A 22115-nucleotide genomic window follows, 5' to 3' on the forward strand; every position below is an offset into this window, starting at 1 on the left:
CTACGATCCTGCTATTCTTCCAGACTGTCTGCCATGCCCACTGCTGATTACCTGAATGAGGTGTGTTCAGTCAATCAGAATTTGGAAGGGCAGGGATACTTGAAAAACCTGCAGGACAGTAGTGCTCGAGCACCAGGGTTAGAGATCCCTGGATTACACTATTAATTAAAAATTTTTTCAGAGGTTTAATCAGACCTATATGAACTTTATATTTACACCTTGCATAAATAAGCACTCTTAATTGTCTTATATCTAGCTGCCCTGATCTCACTGTACACTTTAAGCACTTGGAACCTTTGTATTTTACAAATATGATCAAATGGTGAGGCCATTGCTGATGATATCTGTAACTGAAGATTCAACTTAAAAAGCAATGGGGGCTTGATATCTTTTCATACATGCAGACTGAGATGCACTTATTACAATAGTGTATTGCTATGAACTTGCAAGTCTGCTACATGCTAAGCCTAAACAACACTTTCACTACACTTTGGTCTTTAGTAGTGATCATGTAGAATGTGATGATTAAGATCACTATTACTGAAATCTAGTGACTGTGATGGAGTATGCAAAGTTGTGTGACCTGGTCTAGACACAGTATCACCCATCTCAACTTACAGAGCTGAAGTCTGCAAAACCCGAGGTAGAGTCTTTAGGAGCTTTACTTGATGCTGAGGATGGGACAAATGGGTCTTTGCCACTGAAGGGGTCTCCCTGGCCCTTTTTACTTTGAAATGGGTCGATGGTATCGCTGCCGAATCCCTGGAAGGGGTCACATGATTTGGAAGGTTCAGCTGTGCTGGACATGCTCACTGGTGTGCTCTTACCTGAAAAAAAATAAAAAGCACAAGAATTTTCCTTACCAGACAATTTTCATCCAATGAATAGTAAGTTTCTATACTTTAATAACGTCCCAGTAAATGCTTTCTGGCTCAAAACTAGCAAAAGCAAGGCTATAGGCCACGAAAAGACCAGTACAAACACTAAAGACATACACACGTACTTGGAGGGAAAGAACAAAGTTTGATTTGTGTTGATAAGGACATGCTGAGAGAAGCAAAGAAAAAAAAAGCTAAAAAACAAAACAACAACAAAAAAGAGATACCATACGTCATCATGAACAATAATTCTCACCTTAGTAAACTTAGATTATATATTGATAACACAGAATCTGAATTGATCTACTCTGAGTAAATTCTCTGGTTCTCACAGTTCTGTCCACGCCCTGCTCCACCTCCGGTGTCATTTCAAGGGTGCCTACAAGCTTTTGAAAGCCACACAAGTTTCACCTTCACATATGGTACATCAAAACAATTCATAGAGTTTTTCTTTAAACTATCACATATAGTGCTACAACAACCTGAGAGAGGAAGTATATAAAAACAGCTGGCATAGGAAAAAACACAGCACAGCGCAACAGACAACACCCAAAGGACCAAAACCAAAAGTGATGCCCCATAACCCACGGAGCCATTCTCAACGGTTTCCTGGTAAATCAACTGGTTAGGTTTCTGCCCACATAACCAACTGGTGGTTCACCAATTCACCAGCTACACAGATGTGTGTATATATATATATATATATATATATATATATATATATATATATATATATATACACACACTGAACAACTGAATAGTGTATATATATGGGACAAATGGGTGATACTGTAATATATATACACTGAACAACTGAATAGTGAATGTAATCTCAGTTACATACAAGGTGTGAACATGTTCTAACAAAATCAATAAAGCTTTTAATAGAGGTTTTGACCAACTGTTGAAAAAACCTGTACACTGCTTTTAAAGACTCTCTTACAGGGGTCTTATGGAAACTCGCAGACATTGAGATGGACACTGTGTTTATCAGATTGAATAATACTGTGGAGACAAAGGTAGACCTACAGTATACATGAGAAAAACTTTATCAGATACTGTCACTAACAGGGAGTCTCAGCCTGGCAGAGTATCGTGGGAACGTTAAGAGCATATCATGTTGCTTGTATAGGTGTCAAACCACAGGATAAGTCAAACCGTTGTCATACAACATACACATACGCATTTAGTCTTATTACCTAGATAACCGGCTGATCGGGGTGAGTAGTTCATTTCACACTCAAGGCTGAGCAAAACTGCATGCCTGGCAATCAGTTTTTTCCTCTTTCAGTAAACTGCACACATGCACACGCTCTAGAAACCACAATCATGAGCTCCACCCTGTTTTAAAATAATCCACTACATTAGTGGCATCTTATTTTGATGTAGAGGATTGTATATACAGCCTGCAGTATTTCATCTACTGACAACAATTCAGCTAAAGCAATTTATCTATGTATTTATTTGGAGCACTGTCACTGTAGCCTTGCCCAAATCACACCTCATTACATGACAAGAGAAAGTAAGAGAATGTTTGTGTATATGTGTGTGACATTAAATTGTTTATATATAAAGGAATACAAATTTTACACTGGTAAGACTACTGGAATTCACCCACTGCACACAGCCTGCAGCCTGACCTTCTCTGAACCACTCACACTTGTAAACACACATATACACACACACATAAAGGGAAGAGAGAGGAAGCAAGTTAGGGTGTGTCTGCAAACACCAGGCCAAGCAAACCACACACCATTAGTCTTACAACATCAGCTTCATGTGTGCCCCAGTGTGAACATCAGAGCAATATTTTTTAAACAATAATAATAGGAAATCTACACAAACAGCAAGAGAATTGATGTGAATTTCAGCCCTTAGGTGTCATGACAAACAAAGATGAGCCTGACTGACAGCTGTTTGAGTCTGACTGTTCTGCTTCAACAAATGAAAAGGATGGTATCACAACTGTAACAATCTTCTACAGCCACTGAGTCAGTAAGCATGTGAGATAGTGTAATAGTAAGTGTGGCCACAGTGAAGGGGTCTGAATACATTCTGAAGACACTGGAGACACATTTGAAAATATCTGCAAAGTAGTCAGAACTGGGAAACTTTAATTATAGCACATTTTATTGGAGGTAAATTTATTGTGAAACATCTTCATTTTTACTCAAATGTAAAAGCTCAGTTTAAAAATGTATGTGATGACTGAATGTTACAACAAAAATTTCACAAAATGCTTTGTCTTTGTTGAGCTAAACACTGACTGTTTGGTAGGTATTTTTGGCATTAGCAGTGTTAGGAAAAACAGATGAACACACATTGAAAAAAGCTACTAACTTCATTGATAAAAATCCAAAAGAAAAGAGCAACACTAGATGCACCATGTTTAATAGCTTTGCATTAAGTTATTAGTTCAAATATATGAGTACCTCATATCTAAAATCAATTAAAATTAATTAAAAAACTATATTTACTTTACAATTTGAAATGTTTCTAGTTTAACTAGTAGCTTAGTATGACAAATGGGACTGATCTTATGTTAAAATTGTTGGGAAAGTGAATTAATGTGGTCCTGTATCACAACGACATCTGAGTAATGACAAGCGCAAACTTCCAGGCAACTTACAAAACTCACAATTGTGTATATTATTCACTTATATATTTTATCATTAGATCCAACTTATTTGATCAAGTCTTTATCTATTTTAATTAATTTTTTGGAATTTTATTTTGTTATTCTTTTTTTTTTTATCTCTGCCATTTTGAATTGCATTACCATGTATAAAAGGTACAATAAAAACATTTGATTAGTAGGCTGACAATGTTGAAACTGAAAAATAACATAGAAATGTAGTGTGTGATAGAGTGCTTGGCAAACATGAGAAGGCTTTTATCTTCTCTGTACCCACAGTCACATTCTTTCCTGTTTACAGATTAGAGCAGAGTTTGAGATTGCACTTTCTATGTTGAAAAAAAAAAAAAGACAACAAGCTTTCATCTGGTTAAAAAGAAGACATTTAAACATTTCAACTAAACACAACATTAAAGATGCCATTGAGAAATCTCATAATATATTGCCCTATTACTTTAATCTAGAATAAAATTCTTTTCATACTGTCACTTGCATTAAGTTTAAAATTGTCAAGGAATCTAACCCTAACCCTTTTCATACTAAGATACTATGTATTAGACCTGAGATTTGGAAAAAAGGAATGTTAGCTATACCAGGTGTCCACTAAATAAAAATGAATGGCTATGATTATTTCAAGAATCAGAACAAACAAACTAGGAAAGAGAAATACACTACAATGAAAAAACACTATATAAACATATCGAGAGATCAGCGGACAAATGGTTACAATTAAGTACGGAAGCTGGTCACAAAATCATCATTCGCACACTACATTGAAGTCATGTTGAACATTACAAGTTATGAATGAATCACGATTGAGTAGAAGAGGTGAGTATCATTCTTAAGAGATTGAGACATTGTCAAGTATCATGCCCATCATGCACTGCACTCTTCTGTACCTGCCTTGAAACGACCCACTATCAATGAATTAACATAATTGTGTTTATTTTAAACAGTATTTTCCAGACAAAGTTGCACTTTTTTTTACTCCTCTGGCTTGTCCTGCAACTTATATGTGTATATTTATAGTAATTTTGTGGAGTAGTCACTAACGTTAGATGGCACTCATGGTTCAATTGAAGATAATATTATACCAGAGAGGAAGTAAAAAACATTTATGTTCAGGCTAAACTACAACTCCTAGTGTAACACAAGTGAAAATGAGAAAAAGCTTTACTGTAGGTAAAGTATGCAGCTGAAACAAAGTCTGGTAAGTGTTGGCATTCAACCTGGGAGAGGAGGAGGAGACGCTGTCCACCCACTCCAACGTTGGCACAGTTGTTTAACGTTACTTGACAAAGATGAATGAATTTTGTAATGTTGTTGTCTGCTTGTTGTTATGCTTAGCCTATATTCTTTGTAAGCTAATTTAGACTATAATATATGTAACAGTCAACAAGGCTGTTTTTGCAAATAGCCTGGAAAATACGGTATATTTATTACTTATATTTATTTTATTATTCTTTCTCTCCGTTTAAAATTTTTTACCTGAACTCCTAACACCATTCTTTATTATAGTTTGTATTATTTATTTCTCTATAGAGATATAAGAATCTAAGCAATAATGGGAGCTCATAAGTTACGTAAATGTTTGAAATGATTATATCTCTTAGGGGTAAAAATAATTATATAAAAAAACACTGATCACAGAATTTTTTTTTTCTTGCAGAATTTTGTACAATTGATTTAGACAAAAAGCGAACAATCTACATGCACATATAACTAAGGAAGTGCAATATGTCATATTTAGATTTAAAGCTCCTCAAATAAAGGAGTGCAATATGATCCACTCACACTTGTGAACCCAACCCTAAAGACCCATGAACCCCCAGAATTACGATGAGATTTGCAGTTTAACAACAATTCCATCTATCTTTTCTTTTTTCTTTTAGAATGTATTTTCTTTTGAATATTCCTTTTTATATTTTTTAAATCATTACTTGCTCATTAAAATCACACAAACACACATATGTCCTTGCTATTATATTCCTCAGGCACATCTGTTCTCACAAAGGCTTTTCATCTCACTTTCTGGAAAGATCAAATTATAATAATGGGTTTTTAGTGCAATTTCTAGGTTAACTGTGGTGCACACTATTGCAATGGACAATAAAGCACAGTAGATATTCACACAGTCAAACAACTCTGCCTGTGTAGTGCGACACTCACCACTGGGAGGTTTAGGTCTTGGGGGAATACTTTTCTTTGGTGGCAGAGCTGGTGTGTCATTCTTCCTGCTGAATGGGTCATCAACAAACACTGACTAGAAAGACAGAGTGAGAGAAACATTATGTGGTTCTACTAATACGCATCAGTAAATTCAATATACTATTATGTGACAAGCAGTGATAAAATATAGCGTATACGGTAAGAGTCCTGACAAAAGACAAATGATAAAAGATAATCCTAGAACCCAGTTTCTTTTAGCAATTTTAATTTAAAAAATTGATAAAATGAATACTAATAAAACAATAATGATAAATTATTTCCTGTACATGTACAGCAATATTAATCCTAATATTCCATGGGAAAAAGGTAGAAAAGACCTGTAATAATTGTACATAAATATGAAACATTTTACTTTTAACATTTGAGCATTTGGTACAATATACATTTTAAGAATTGTACCTTCTGGTACTCTGGAAGCCAGCTGGCCCTGCCCTCAAAAGGGTCTCTGAGCTTCGACATTTGGCTGAAGTCTGCAAATCCAGCAGAGCTGTTACAGCTGCTGAATGAACTGCTGCCAAATGGGTCCAATGTGCCAAACAGGTCTGAAAAGGACATCATTACTACACATTTTTATAAACAAATGCATTTAGAAATACTTACCATATTTCGTGGCATGCTTTCAGACATGAACATTGCTAGACATAATCTTGGTCAGCTGCATGTAAGAATGCAAACTTGCCCGTGGAACACGGACCAGACTTCAGCCGGATGTTTTTCTTGCGGCTCTGTTGTAAAAAGTCTGAATAGTGTTGGGTTGGGAGCTCCATTGTGTCCCCCATATACTATACAAAGGCAACACTGCCCCTTGCTGAAATCAAATGGACTTTCTGCCCAAGTGAGACCACATCTCACTTTGACAACAACTCTGGACTATCTCTGGACATGATTCTCATGACAAAGAGACAGCGGCAGAAAAAAAAAAAAAAAAATCTGTCTGTCCTATATTGGTCAGTGCTTTAAGTGCTTTTGAAATTCAGTAAATGTGCCAGGGGAAATACAGATGCAGATGCCTGGAAACAGTCGCAAACAAATGTTTGAAGTGATCAGGAACAGTGGGGCTACACACCAGTCCATTTTGACACTTTTAGTCCTCTTTTGGGTTTTTTTTGGGCTATGGTGTTAAACTTTTGATCAGCAGCCAGCATTTGAACAGCCTGATTGACTTTAATCCTCTGGGGTCGTGGCGTGGATTGTGGCATCTTCTCCTGATAACACCGAAAAGAACTTAAATTACTCTGTCAGTTTTGATCGTTTAGATAAGAGCAATATAGCATTCGAATCTGTAAAGGGTCTAGTTTTAGTTGTATAGACTCATAATAACAACAAAACCCTGTGCTTTTGTAAAATAAAGAAAGTCTTCTCTGTGTCTGTCACCTCTCTTCACAAACACGTAACTAAAACAACCTGAATCTCAGCGAATATTTGCCTCAAAGACATGAGAAATATATGCATAGAAAGCTTGAAATGTCTTAAACAATTCAAGTCAAAAACAAATAATCTGTTTTTATGTAATCCGTATGAAACTAAGGAGCAGTACGGTTTCACCTGTTTCACCTCATTGTAGCTAATGTGATCCCACCTTGCACTGAGCGCACTGTTCATATGAAAATAATCTGAGGTGAGCCAGGTAATTATTTGCACGCCCCAGAGAAATGGCATAAAATGTCAAGCTTCATCACAGAATTTACTTTTTCTGCACGTTTGGATGATGGCACGCTGCAAGGGTGAAGAAGCGCTTTGTATGGTTCCAGACAGTGACGAAGAGTTTACTTTCTCGTTAGAGGAATAACGCGAATAAAGATTACATATGAGTCCCAGTGGAGGATATAATTCCTGACGAGTAATTCCCTCTCAGCCACATTCCTGACTGAAGGCTCATTATGCAGCCTGCTTTGTCTTCTCAGGTAAATCACATGATTATTCATGATCAGGCACACCTTATTGCATAAGTCCTTTATACAAAAAAAGGGCCTTAGAAAAATCTAATTAGTGCATTGTTTTCTGTGAATGAGTGAACAAGATGATGTTCACATCATTTTGAAGCAAAACCTCTAGGCTACAAGATGCAGTTCTCAAAAGTCTTGTGACCCAATATTCTGTATGTGTTTTATGGCCTTATTTTTATGGCCTGACTTAAAGATTTGTGTTTTTCACTAACCATACATAAACAGTTTTCTCAAAAACACAATCATGTATAAACATGCTCACATATTATTGTAGCCCAGTTTGTGCTGATTACAGTGTGATCAGAGTTTAGCCATAAATATGTTTAAAAGCAACTGAAAAAAGCACAAATGTCAGGGCATTTCAAAACTTGTCCAGGGCCCCAAAACATCCTTAGACCCCAGAGGGTTAAATGCAGTTTTCAATAAATTGCCTACTCTCTATTTTTTGTCACTTGCTCCTGGTTCTTCTTTTGGCATTTTGAAGCATTATTTACAACCTGGTTATGACCCACCAGCATGAAATGCTAATACTTGTAATGTTTCCCATGGCCTTAACATTTTGCAATACTTTTGTATAAGTTTTGTATTAGTATTTAATGCTGAAGTGGACAAAGACTTTTTCATTTTTGGATGAAAAAAAAAAGAGTTCACAGACTGCAGAGTTGGGGAAATAAAGTGTTAAATCATACCTGAACACTTAGCTTTTGGGTTGCTTGAAGAGAATGGGTCATTGCTTGTGAAATGACTGGTTGGCTATAGGAAGGATAAAAATAACATTATTGAGAACATATTCATTTAATAGTAAGACAAACAAAAGCATACATTGTATCTTGAGTGCTGTTTTCCCTTTATGAATATAAATTTTTAATTCACCCACATTTTTATTTCTTCATGTTCAGACTGAGCTGTTGAATAGGCGCTACCAGAAATCACAGAGATCCTTGCAGCACCCATTTATGTATATGTATGAATGTATGTATTGTACTATGGCTTAAGTCAAGAATGTTCTTCAGGATGGAACAATGTACTTTGGACAAAAATCAACTTCTACCAATATGATAAAAAGAGGAGAGCATGGACAAAAATTAAGGAAGAGCTTGTGACCCAAAGCATACCACATCATCTGTAAAAACATGGTGGTTCTGATGTGGCATGCATGGCTGCCAGTGGAACTAACACTAACGATGGAACAGGAACAGTCTGCATGCTCTGATTCAGCCAAATGCCTTAAAACACATTTTCATCACTCAGTAGGACAACAGTCCAAAAGATATGCCAAATGCGACCAGAGCTTTTAAAACTGGAATAGCTTTTACTCATCATTTTGTTAAATACATGTGTAGCACTCCTATTACTTTTAAAAGATACTTTTAAAAGACTAACCAACATGAACTGGATTGTTTCTGACTAATTTTTACTACTTAGAACTTTCACTACAAGACTACCTGAATTTCCCAACAGGGATTAATAAAGGTGATCTACGCTCATTATTCTGTTTTCAATGTGTTACTGTCCAAATACTTAAGAGTCTAGACTCTACCCATGCATAAAAACAAGGCTCCAGGAGCAACATCTTAAAATTAGTGTCTATAACTGTCTATAATTATTTAAACCAAAATTCCATGCTCTTGTCCTTAATGTTCAACAAGTACCTTGGAAGGTAATGTGGCACTTTTACTGAAGGGGTCTGGTGTGGAAAAGGGATCCAGTTTTGTAGTCTTCTTGAAGAAATCTTCGGACGAAGCCTTGAATGGATCTGTCTCTTTGAACGGGTCCCCTCCAAAAGGATCTGCAGCAGAAACAATGGATGACATCAGTTGCTGAACTCCTCCCTCTGGGACTAGGAGACCTTGGATTGCTCAGCAATTTCAAATAACCAGTAAGTACCAGTCTTCCATACGCAACATAATATTTTATAAAGAGAGAGTTAAGATGCCAGTTTCTGTGGTAGCACTACACTGATGTGGGCAGTGGAAGGACATTCAACAAATGTTTGTGCTGTCCAAAATACAAAAGTCCCTTTTGAGTCTTTCTGGCAATTTTACACACAAGAAAGAGTGCAACAAGAATGGCTAGCTAGGACGTATTTTAAGAGCAGGAATTCATCGTGCCCTGAGGGACCAAACATGTGTCTCTCCCTCAATGCCCTGCCCACAGTGAAGGAGCTAGTGGAACTGTGTCCAATTCCAATGGCCCTTCGCTGCTGTTTTCCAAACCCAATCACATCTGGTCTGACGCATTTTCTTGTCCTTTAGTGGGGATTGTTTTTGATGGCTAACTAAATGGCGAATGGAAGTAATTTACGCACAATAAAGTATTTATATGACAAATTCCATTTGTTTATATGGATATTTAAGTGTCTAAAATGTATACGAAAGTTTCCTTGCAGAGTGCCACTCTTTCCCCCTCTAAAGTGTGCCTTTCTTTTTGCTTGACGCCATTTTGTCTAGCTAATGAAAGTATAATGATAATGTCACATAAACTTCCTTGGAACCATGCACAGAAGCAGGATGATTGGAGGAAAACTGCACTTGTGGGAAAGCTCTTAGTGAATGCACTTGAAGACATTTTTTAACACTGTAAGGTGTATTGAACAAATATCTAACCTTAAAAAATCTAGCTGCTACTAGTAGCCAATACAAATTGTTGTTAATAATGCTCAAAGCTCTTTTATGCTGTTTGATTTGAAATAACAAGCTGTGCATGTGTGTGTTTTTGTGTGCATGTGTGTGGGTTGGCGTAACAAAGTGCGAGAGGAAAGAGAAAATATTTTGTGTGGGTTCACAGTGAACACTTATGATTAAAATATATATCAGGCTATATTACTTAGATAAACGTAGATAAACGTGATGTTTCTAGTTATTATTTTATTTTCTGAACTAAATAGACGCTAAGAACAGAGACTAAATATGCGAGACAGCCAGGACAGATAAGACATCCGAAAGCTCAGAAAAAGAAAGGGACAAATAAATAAATAAATAATAGAAGAAAGGTATGTGTAATATGTATTTATGTGTGTGTATGCATATGTGTGCATGAGAGAGAGACAGTGTGTGTGTTTTATTTTTACCACAAAAGCATAAAGATGTTTTTTAAAAAATGTATGTAGAAATTGTACTGCGGACTCAGTTAAAGCAAATATTCATTAGCTATTCATGTGGCAAATATGTTTGCTGTGCTTGTTATTATTTAAAAAGTTATTTGTCCATATAAAAGATTTCATTTGTGCTTTTTCACCAAAGTTTGAGCTTTCTGTACTGTTAATTATAGATGCCTAACATCCACCAGTTGGGAAAACGGGAGAGGAAGACAAGGAAGTGAACCCTGGAGGACATGGCACTGGCGTTACGGGAGGTAGAAGCAGGCAGGCTCAGTGTGAGGCAGGAAGCTAAACAGTTTGGCATCCCAATACCACCCTGAGTGACACAGTGGACGAGTGTCTTCTGATAGTGCGCCGGGTCAGAGGACACTTCTCACTACTGAAGATCTGATTATCCTCCACTAGGATATTCTCATCTACTGTTTGTATTCTGCGTGTCATGGGTTTCCTCTGACAAAGCCTGAGGTTTGTGGCCCATGCTCTGGCCATTTACAACATCTGCCACCCAGAGTCACCAAAGACAGTGCTTGGCCAGATGTGGTGAATTAATTTCAGGAAGCGGCATCACCATCGCCTCACATCTAGGACTCCAGACATTATTGACCATGAGAGGGCATCCTGTGCCAAGAGGGGGCCCATTGAAGACTACTTCAGACTTCTCACCACCACCCTGGAGGTGCACGGGTTAAGGGAGAAGCCCCGCCAAATCTAAAACTGTGAAGAGACAGGGTTTCAGCTGGCTTAGACTAGGAGAAAAGTCCTTGTGCAAGACTAAACACGCCTAACGTCAGGCCCAGGGGCCACATCACTGTCCTGGCCTGCTTTAATTAGGCTGAGGAGGATGTCCCTCTTTTCATTATCTACAAGTGGCGATATCCAGGGGCCCCTATAACAAGGTAGGGGTCCCTAATGGGAAGTCGCCAGCAGGGTACATGGACAGGGAGCTGTTTAGGAAATGATTTGTTGCGAACTTCGTGAAGTTTGCGACCCAGATTTTCTCTAGTATTACAGGAGATCTTTCAGCATATACCCAACTGCCATTGACTGGTCATGGGTCATGCTGTCCGGACCAATGTGTGGGACCTTGGCCCCTCCACGCATTTTGACAGGCCACACCTGATGCTAAACACCCACCTACTGATCACCTTTACAATGTTGCCCTCAAGACCACTTGACACTACATCTTCACCTCACCCTCATCCCAGCCTGCCGCCCATCCCATGTGCCTGGTCCATGCCCCCACCCACCAGCGTACACCTCTCCCTCCTGCACCCCCCATTCTAATCCCTACCTTACCCATCCCTTAGTAGCATCAGGCTGGATTTCAGCTGACCTGGCCCACCTGGCTGACATTAATTACGCCCGAAAAACCGGCAAAGTCCGAATGAACACCAAGAAGACCCGGGCGCTGACGGCTCAGGAGATGTCTGAGGTCAAGTCGGGGGACCGTACTGTAAGACTAGAGGCCCAAGCACCGGCCATAAGCGACTGGGAGCAGCAATCGGCTGAAGACATTATCCTGGCAGACACTTCCTGCACACTGCCTGGTGGCTCCCGCCCCAGCTGCAGAAAACGAGCGCCCCTCGGGGCAGCCTCTGCTGCCAGCCCTGGCCTTTCCTGGCTAGTCCCTCAGCCCACAGCTCTGTTGCCTCTCATGGTCCCCCAGCAGCACACCATACCCCATGAGCCTGCCTGCTAAAGATCATCATCCTACCCCATCCCTCTTTGCAGAAGACTTTAAGTCATATCTGTTTTACATTTTGGTGCATTTGATTATTGAAATATATTACTTATAGCAATGGATAGTAATTTAATAAATATTAATTTGAGTACTTATTTGTACGTCAAAATAAATCCTTATTCATTTTTTTGTGCCATCAACATCAGCACAAAATGTGCCTTCCAGGGGTCCCAAACATCCCAAACATCTTCCTCTCCCTACACCAATGCTTAAGTTACGCAAAAAAAAAAAAAAGCATTTTGACATGTTGGATGCATTAGCCCTAAAGAAGAGTAAAGCAAGGTCTCTCTAAACTCTTACTTATTAAACTTTTATTTATATAGCTATTCTACGTCAGACAAACTATCTTTCGTCCAGCTACTTGTTCTCATCCACTAGACCTACAACAACCGCTAGTAGTAAAAATAAATTTAAAAGAACTTTCAGCATTTCAGCCCATAAGTTGGAGAATTACTAAACTTACACTTCTTTCTGTGAGTAGGTCACGCCACTCAGAAAGGGAGACAGGAGGGTAATCCTTGGCGGTCATAGGACTTGGGTTTTAAACACGTTTTTATCCAGTACTTATATTTACAGTTACACTGCAAATATTACTCTGCTACTTGTGATTGCTGTTTCTCGCCCCTCTGTAGTGTGTGATTATATAATTATATATATATATTTGTTGTACATATTATTTTAAGAAGTGATTTAAATAAGAAAAATTTTAACAAAACAAATAGCAAGTGGCAAACAGCAAAATTAAGATCAATATGCTTTCACTACACAATCTGTAATTATTAGTACATGCAATCCTATTTTGAAGGACAGAAATTCGCAGCCACGTGTCGATAGTATTGTGGTAAAATCAATCGAGTTGTGAACAAGCTAATTGGCCCCCCTGCCTGGCCCCCAACCAGAACTTGAATGTGTGTTCAATTAATTGTCATTTATTTGTTTCCACATAGATGTAAAAATGACTGACACACACACACACACACACACACACTATAATATGCTGATATAGCCCATGCAAAACTCCATATAAAAGCCAGAAACTAAGCTTTCTACACACAGGCCTGTGTAAAGGGTTAATGGGGCCACTTGGTTGTCAAGAGTAAAACAAATTTTACCTCTTCCCAACAGGGGAAACCACCAACCATCAAGATGATTATATAGTGTCATGGCTGTGCAGTCAAAAAATGTCGTTATAATGGCAGTTAATGGGGCCAAAACATTCACGAACAGTAAATTAGTCAGAAAAATGTTTAATCTGATGCTGCACAAAAACTAACATCAAAATTAGTGCCGGTACTAATCTTTGACATATCCAAGACTGTTATAAAAGCTAAAAAAATATCCAGTCCACAATCACTTTTTATATTGAAAATAAGTCATTTTGTGTTTTTTCCCCAAATCCGTGATATCACCTGTGAAAATGGCATTTAAAGTTAAAATCCTTTTTAAAAACATTTAGTAGTTTCGATCAGAACTGAAGTTGATTAACAGATTTATGTAAAAAAAAAGTTGAAAAAAATATTAATCTGATATATTTTTACAGCAGTTTAATTTAGTGTATGTTTTCATCCCGAACATAATGAAAGGTTGTGAATTTGCCTACAGTGTATTATTAACCCTATGGAAAATTTCTAAATCATATTTCCAAAATTTATGTCAAATTAAGGTTTATCACCAAAAATCATTCCATTTGCTGAAATACAGTGAAAGTTATGGCCAAATTAAGAGTGAAAAATGACCCTTGGTGGATGAAAACATCCCAAACAGTACATGATGGTTAATTCAGTATGCCACCCTCACATAGTCTATGCCCCTATCTGGCACCCCCAAGAAAAAACTCAAAGAACCGTCCCTGGAAGACACCTGTGATGCTAATTACAGGACACACTTTAGTTTAACATGTCTCTATGGTCAAATTGTTTTCTATCTTTTCTAGGGGTACCATCATTTTTGTCCAGGCCAGTTTCAGTAGTTTGTTTTTTTTTGTGCTTTTGGTCCTGGAGCTGTATATCACTGATGTGCAGTTACTGGCCCCACCAACCTGCAGTGTCTATTTGTTGTTTATTGTTGCTGTTCTTTTCTCTCTCCTCTAGCCACTCACCCCAAACGGTCGAAGCAGATGGCCGCACAAACTGAGCCCGGTTCTTCTGCTGGAGGTTTTTTCTTCCGTTAAAGGGAGTTATTCCTCTCCACTGTCGCCAAGTGCTTGCTCATAAGGGATTTGTTGGGTTTTTAGTTTTTGTAAAGTGCCTTGAGATGATTTGTATTGTGAGTTGGTGCTATACAAATAAAATTGGATTGAATTGAATTAAATTAACTGTAGTAAAATCAAGTTTAGTGGATGATATGATATTACACCTAAGCAGTCACTTACATTAAAGAGGCAAAAATAACCATAATTCCCTCTATACTGTAGTGTGGTAAAGTTAAGAGCACAATACAAGTAAAAGCTGCAATATTAACATAATTATCATGTAATGGTCAGAAAAGTTCAGTAGAAAATTCGAGGTAATGTTTTCTGTAACTTTAAACAACTTCTGACCGACAACATTAAAAAATTGACATTGTTCTTACGTGCAAAACATGTTAGTTCAAACATGTAGTGGCACAGAGAAATGAGCCTGGCCAGCCCAATTAACTTGGTTGAGATCGAGTTCCACGGGATAGGCCAGTGGACGCAGAATAAACCAATCAGAGAAATAAAATGACTCAAGCAAAGCAACAGTGAGACCAGTGCATGGTCCGCAAACTAGTTGTCATTTTTGTTGTAAAAACATGAGAATACACAATGTTATCACCAGTTCTGTGCATATTTTTGAATGGAGTAAGCAGCAAAAGCCAGTTGTAGAATGATTTGCGGACTTGGGACTGGCATTGAGAAATGTTACGAACGAGTCAGTTCGTATGTGCAACGCTTGTTTAAATCTGATTGGATGACTGTAAAGCCCCTGCCCCATTGCAGATAAACAGCTATGATTGGCCCAACTCTGACCTTGCAGAAACATCCTGTTGAAGCCGAGATGAGCTAACCGATTGGAGCCTCGTCTCACTCAGGGTCAAACTCTCAAACATTGTTAGTTGTCTTGGCTGGAGTCAAGTTAAAATGCTGCTTGTTCTTGTTGGAACAACATACATTCATCCAGTGATGATATTCAACACTTACAGATCCTCTCACATATGAATAGAGATCAGCAGGGCAAAGATACTTGAATGATTTGGTTCTCAAATTGTATTTGTTCAAATGAGAGTGAGTTGGAAAAGGATTTGTTGGAAAGCATGCTTCTATTAAGGAGATCCCTGAATTACTTCTGCAAGTTTGATCTGGGATCACGGTTTATAAAATAGATTTACAGGAAGTCTCACGTTTTTGCTACAATACAATGAGAAGCCAGATTCTATTTGACATGTTTTGTAAGCAGTTATATGTAAATCTAGCTTTACCAGGATAAAAGGACAAAAGTCATTTATGTAGTATCTGTATGTGTGCGAACCCTGGCAACATGGAAGCCTGCAGGAGATGAAACCAGTGTGAGGTTTGTTGCCCCGCAAAAAGACAGATCTTTCTTTCAGCGACCTCCATCTACTAAGCAGAGGTGAAACTACAATAGCACTGAAGAGGGAAGTGTGACAGATGTCACAGCTGCACACACTGCTGTTTTACGCATGCATACACAGAGGAACTTCAACAAAAGACAAGGCTGCCACCTTTAGCACAGGCCATTTTTAGAGACGTGAATGGGTTTAGACACCATTCACCAGGGAATTATACAGTTCTTTTTCCCCCTTGGATGACAATACTTTTACAAGGTTAAAAAACTGATTTAACACACCATGAAAGCTTGAATTACTATAATTCCCTTCACAAACTGGAGTATGTGATTTGAGCTATGTGAAGAATTTATAATGGGAAGGAGATAATATTGAACAAGTTTCACTGTAAAGTACCTTGAAATAATTTGTGATTTTATGTTATAAAAATAAAAGTGAATTGAATTGAATTAAACTGAAATTGAAATGCTTTATTTATAAGTTACAGTTAAACAACATAAAATTATATTTCAGCAGGAATATGCAACTCAAAGTTAATTTATTAGCTTTACTCTGTTATTATGTAGCACCAGTGGCTTGCATTGAAATTAAATGACATAGTTCTGGATTTTGATACAATAAATGCTGGCTTGACTGGGTTTTGAGGCAATAAATTTAAGTTCCTTATCTTAAAGTAAATACCTGTGGATGTGTTGGGCTGCTTTGCAAAAGGGTCGTTTTGGAAAGGGTCACCTACAGGAGAGAAATCAAGCAGAGAAGGAAGAGCAAGAGGGAAACAATAAGAGAAAAAGAGGAGTAAGACACAGAAGAGTCAGAAACTACTCAAGCCTGACAGCTTATGTAGCAGAAGCTGTCGGGGCAAAATAAAACTATAAACAAAAAAAGTTGTAAATGGAGTTAGCAAGAAGTTAAGAGGTGAGGAGAGGCACACTGTACAAATGGAAAGAAGAGGACAAGGAGATGCAGATTAAACAGATGACAGAAGAAAGTTGCAGAAGAGACGAATATATCCAGATGAAAAATGACAACTGACAAAAAGAAGGGTGCAGTTAAAGCGGGTTGATAACCTTTGAATGGATCTGTTTTGAAGGGGTCTTCAGAGTGGAAGGGGTCAGTGTGAAGCTCCTGAGGTTGGCTGTTGAAGACTGATGGCTTCACTTTGAATGGATCCTCCTTTAGTAAGGAGAAAGATGAGGAAAGAAACAGAATAAGATTGTTTTTTTAATCTATTTAGTAGTTGGTGAGTAAGGTGAATAAAACTAACAAAATGAACTAGATGCAGGCCTATAAAACATTATTAATAAGAAAAACAATATTAAACTGTAAAATCCCAAATTTAGCATCTATTTAGCAACTACTACTACTCAAATATTACTGTATACCTTGGAAAAACAAGTGCATAAATTTAGAGAAAATGTGGATGAAGATATTTAATAGTATATATTAACAGTAATTAACAGTAATTTAACAGTAATTAATGAAGTCACGCACTGCTGCAATGTGTAGGTCTACATTAAATTTCTGTTCTGTGTAAAAACAGCTCTATTGTATTTTAATGAAGCCCAGTTGACAGTTTTGCTGAAAAAATTAAAAACAACATATGACTGTGACAGTGGCTGTAATGTATCACATTTGAAATCAGTGTTCACAAAGTGGTTTTCATTCCAGTTTTTACTATTTTAGTAACTTATGCTCCATGTTTAATAGATCTTTGACTATATACGTAAAATCCAATGTAACAAATTACAATAATTTATCCGGCACTGAACCTGTATGTTTGCGCATACAATTAAATAAAGTTTAATAAAATTTATCTCATCTCTTTATTGTATTATCACAGAGTTATGCAGCGATTGTGTTTGAATGTTTTTGTCCTGATATGCAGTGTGAATAGTGGGACAAATGTGTGCCTTTATAAACAGTGTCCATTCAGATCACTTTGCCGCAGGTGGTCTTCAGTCAAGTTCAATATACATCTCAAGAAGAATCAAAGCAAGAGAATTGGGAACTGCAGCAATTTAAAATTAAATTTAGAATGAGAAAAAAAAAATCAAGTGGTGTGAATACTTTCTGTAGCTGCTATATTTTCATTTCATAAGCTGCCATGCACATTTCACAGTCAACCTGCCACCCTTACATCTAATTAAGCCTGATCACTATGGAGCCACAGGAACATATGCTTAGTGCTAAAATCTTGAATAAAAGCTGCTTGACATCAATAATGCTAGTAAAATCAAGGTTTAAAAATGTCCTAAATTGTGGGATTAGATCAGCGCACGTGTCGAACTCTACTGATAGCTGATAACAGGTCTTAGCAAATAGGAGGAGGATAAAGAAACTGAGAACAGAAGAGACAGATGAAGGAATATATGGTTCCTGGACAAATTCCTGCCAAAAATACCATATTATGGTATACAATTGTAAAGAATTATTCTGTACTCATGGTCTCAAACTGGAAAGAACCCTAAAAACCATGAAATATAAAATTTGTGATATTTTATGCTATTAAAATGATATCTAAACACTTACTGTTCACTGAATATGTAGTTTGCAAAAAATAATAGGCTGCCAGTATCCTGTGATTATGTGTGATAATAAAATTAGTCTAAGTAAAGCTCTGAAATGATAATGACCCAAAGGTTTATGGGCTTCTAAGTCAGACAATGGATATAATAAAGAGGTGCATCTCAAAAAATTAGAATATCATCAAACAGTTGATTTATTTCAGTAATTCAATTCAAAAAGTGAAACTCACATATTATATAGACTCATTACACACAGACTGATTTATTGAGATGCACCTGTACAGTTGCAAGAAATGGCACTGTTTCCTGGTTTCATACATAAATTTATCATGAAATGTGATCTGATCTTCACCAAAGTCACAAATAACAATTGGCATTTATAAATATACTCATTACAGTCTAAATTAGCCTATGAAGAACGTAGGCTAGACATAATAACAAACAGAAGTGCATTATGAAATTTATTCATCCATGTCAAGTAATGTTAAACTGCTGCCAGCATGGGGTGGGTGAAACTTTGTTTCATCTGCATACTTTATTACATGCACTCTGAAGTCTGCCGTATAGCTCTTTCTTCTGGGCAGCATTTTCACTTAAATTATACTAGGAGTTTGAATTTAATGTGAACATGAACATTTTTATTTCTCAGGCTTCCACTCCTGACATACTGGCTTACACAGCGACAGCAGCCCAAACACTAGTATGTGTGCTGCTGCTGGCTGCCGCTCCACGCTATGCGTTGTGTGCGTCAACCTAACTGACGTTCCAGCCACATGACTGGTTCAGCGCGGCACTATTTTCATTATCACTGGTTGTTTCTGCTTTTTTGGTAAGAGCAAAGTTATATCACAAGTAGGTGGTAACCGTAAACACGTGCTAAACTTGTATCTTGATGCTTTGCTGCCTCTGGACCTGGAGCACTTGGCATTTTGGAGGGGACAATGAATCCCCAAGTTTATCAAGGAATCCTACTGGATAATGTCAGGGTGGCTGTCTGCAAGCTGACGTTCAGAAAAAGCTAAGTGATGCAGCAGGACATGAAGTAAATCTATGACAGAATGGCTTCAGAAGCAAGAAGTCTGTCTTTTAGAGTGGCCCAGTCAGAGCCCAAATATCAACCCAAGTGAGATCCTGGAGAATGACCTCAAGACACAATAGAAAAATTCCAAAATTCCTCCCGAACGTTGTGCAGGTCTGATCCACAGCTATAAGAAGCACTTGCTTGAGGCTATAGCTACCAAAGGCGATTCAACCACTTATTAAAACATAATTGCCATGACTTTGTATGTTTACTCCCTAACTACCATTACAATCATGGGTGTGACAAACAGTCATGAAAGATCATCACTGTTTGTGTTTTATCAGATTAGAAATATTATTATTTGTGACTCTAGTGAAGATCTGATCAGACCCCATTTCATAAGATACAGAAAACCAGGAATCAGCAGACTGTGCCATTACTTTTTTTATAACTGTATTTTGTAAGTTAACCCACACTGAATATAAAAATGTTTAACATCTTTGTTCAAATCTGACTAATTCCAAGAAAGAATAGTGTTTGACATAACTATAATTCGTAAAGTACCTTAGCTATCTACTTTACAACTACTGTACTACTACATTTTCTGCCATGTTGCTGCTGAAAGTATTTTAAATTTCCAAAAATTTTCACTTGTCTGCATTTGTAATACATATGCAACCAAATTTTAAAAAATAATGCCATATTCCTCCATTGCAACAGAACTACATTTATAAGAACTAGAAATCTACACACTGGGATGTAAAAATACAATTTCAGTAGAAATCCTGACCTGTGCTGCTCTCACCATGGCTGGGAATCCTCCATTCTCTCTGTCACTGAAACCCTCACTCATGTCAGCCAGATTAGTCATACTGCCTCCATGGTTTCCATTCAAGGTGCTGTTGTACTGCTCGATGCTTTTAGACACTTCCTGTTGGCTGTCCTGAATCTGGGACAACTTACTACGAGCCTGTAGGAAACACAACAGTTCAGTAACAGTGGGACCAATCTATATAGTATGCTGCAGAATCTTGTTTAAGAAAGCCGCACTTATATGTATGTCTTTGATTTAGTTTACTGATGGTTAATACACATAAACATCGCCTCACAAAACTGACAGGACATCTAATAATAGCAAGTTGTAGCAAGTAGTGATACCATGCTGTGTACATACATTTGTTTATTTCATTTGGAGACAGTGTATCTTTCAGATTTCTTCCTCTGCTCTTATACAAAGAACCTGAGAGAAATTCTGTGGTGCTCAGAACTTTTTTGCTTCAAAAACAAAACGGTAAAGGTGTACATGCTTGGACATGATACCTAAGGCAATTGAGTCTCTAAGGGACTGCTTTGAATGCATCGTCATTGACAGATAGGTTGACGGTTTCACAGATTACACCAACTTCTATAGAGACATAGTAATAGCTATAAAGTCTGTTCATTGTTTCCCTAATAACAAACCTTGGATCACTATTGACATCAATCAATCCTTAACCAGAAAAAGAAGGGATTTAAAGATGGAGACTAAGAAAAGCTCAAACATGTGCAACATGAGCTGAAGTGGAGATTAAAGCAGGCTAAGGGGGACTACAAAAACAAAATAGAAATCTATAGCACAACATCAGAGAAGGTAACACACAGTAGATCCCCTTGCAGTTTGCTTACAGAGAACACATTGGTGTGGATGAGCAGCACAGAGATCCCACAGGGTACTGTTTTGGCTCCATTCCTGTACACACTGCACAGCAAACTTTACATACAACTCTGAATGCGGTAGCATTCAGAAGTATTCTGATGATACTGCTATTAGTTGCATGTATCAGGAATGTGCAGGAGAGAAAGTAATAAAATCCTTCAGTGACTGGTGTCACAAAAACTGCCTTGTATGGAACATCTCTAAAACTGTCATGAGGCGGCAGTACCGGCCCTCCTGTGTCTCTCTCCCTTTTCCCTGTGTGTGTTGTTCTGTCTCGTCCTGTTGATTACCTGCAGGTGCGTCGTCGGAGACCGTGAGGCACTGATGAGCTCCACCTGTAACTTACCTTTACCTACGACCATAAAAGCTTTTTTTGGATCTTCACAACCACAGCGCCAGTTCATCCATTTACCCACGTGGTAGTGGAATGTCAGTCTCTCAAAATCCTAGCTGTTGTTGGATTACTTAACACGTTTTTCACTCTCTCCGAGGTCATCCACCTCCCGGTAAAGCCGGCGTTCCTGTTACCTGCGGGTAGAACTTTGCACGCCCTGATATCCTGTTCGTTTCTGGGGTTTCTTCATTTCGTCCTTAGTTCTCCAGTGATTTTTTGTTAATAAAACTTTTTGGTGAATCTGCACTTGGGTCCAGTCCTGATTCATGACAAAAACCAAGGAAATAGTAGTGGATTTTCAAAGGTCTAAGTCCCCTCCCTATCCAGTTAACATCTGTGGTATGGACATTATGGTAGAAGCCTACAAATATCCAGGTGTTCACCTGGACAATGAGTTGGACTGC

General features: G+C 37.8%; 1 protein-coding gene across 10 annotated transcripts in view; it reads right to left on the reverse strand.

The window, feature by feature from the left end:
* The window catches only part of LOC113139970 (epidermal growth factor receptor substrate 15-like 1), a 71370-nt gene that overhangs the window by 14354 nt on the left and 34901 nt on the right, over window positions 1–22115 (reverse strand). For 4 of the 10 annotated variants that reach the window (XM_026323630.2, XM_026323629.2, XM_026323627.2 and 1 more), the window contains exons 17-24: window positions 20412–20591; window positions 17143–17248; window positions 16757–16807; window positions 9341–9477; window positions 8378–8441; window positions 6142–6284; window positions 5683–5776; window positions 619–827 (exon numbers count right to left, since the gene is read on the reverse strand). In XM_026323630.2, the coding sequence (XP_026179415.1) occupies window positions 619–827; window positions 5683–5776; window positions 6142–6284; window positions 8378–8441; window positions 9341–9477; window positions 16757–16807; window positions 17143–17248; window positions 20412–20591 (984 nt within the window). Of the gene's footprint in view, window positions 1–618; window positions 828–5682; window positions 5777–6141; window positions 6285–6533; window positions 6948–8377; window positions 8442–9340; window positions 9478–16756; window positions 16808–17142; window positions 17249–20411; window positions 20592–22115 lie in introns of those variants that run through there. The other 6 variants (XM_026323632.2, XM_026323635.2, XM_026323631.2 and 3 more) reach the window with 5 other exon arrangements.

This window comes from Mastacembelus armatus, chromosome 4 (assembly GCF_900324485.2).
Source record: "Mastacembelus armatus chromosome 4, fMasArm1.2, whole genome shotgun sequence".
Taxonomy (NCBI): Eukaryota; Metazoa; Chordata; class Actinopteri; order Synbranchiformes; family Mastacembelidae; genus Mastacembelus; species Mastacembelus armatus.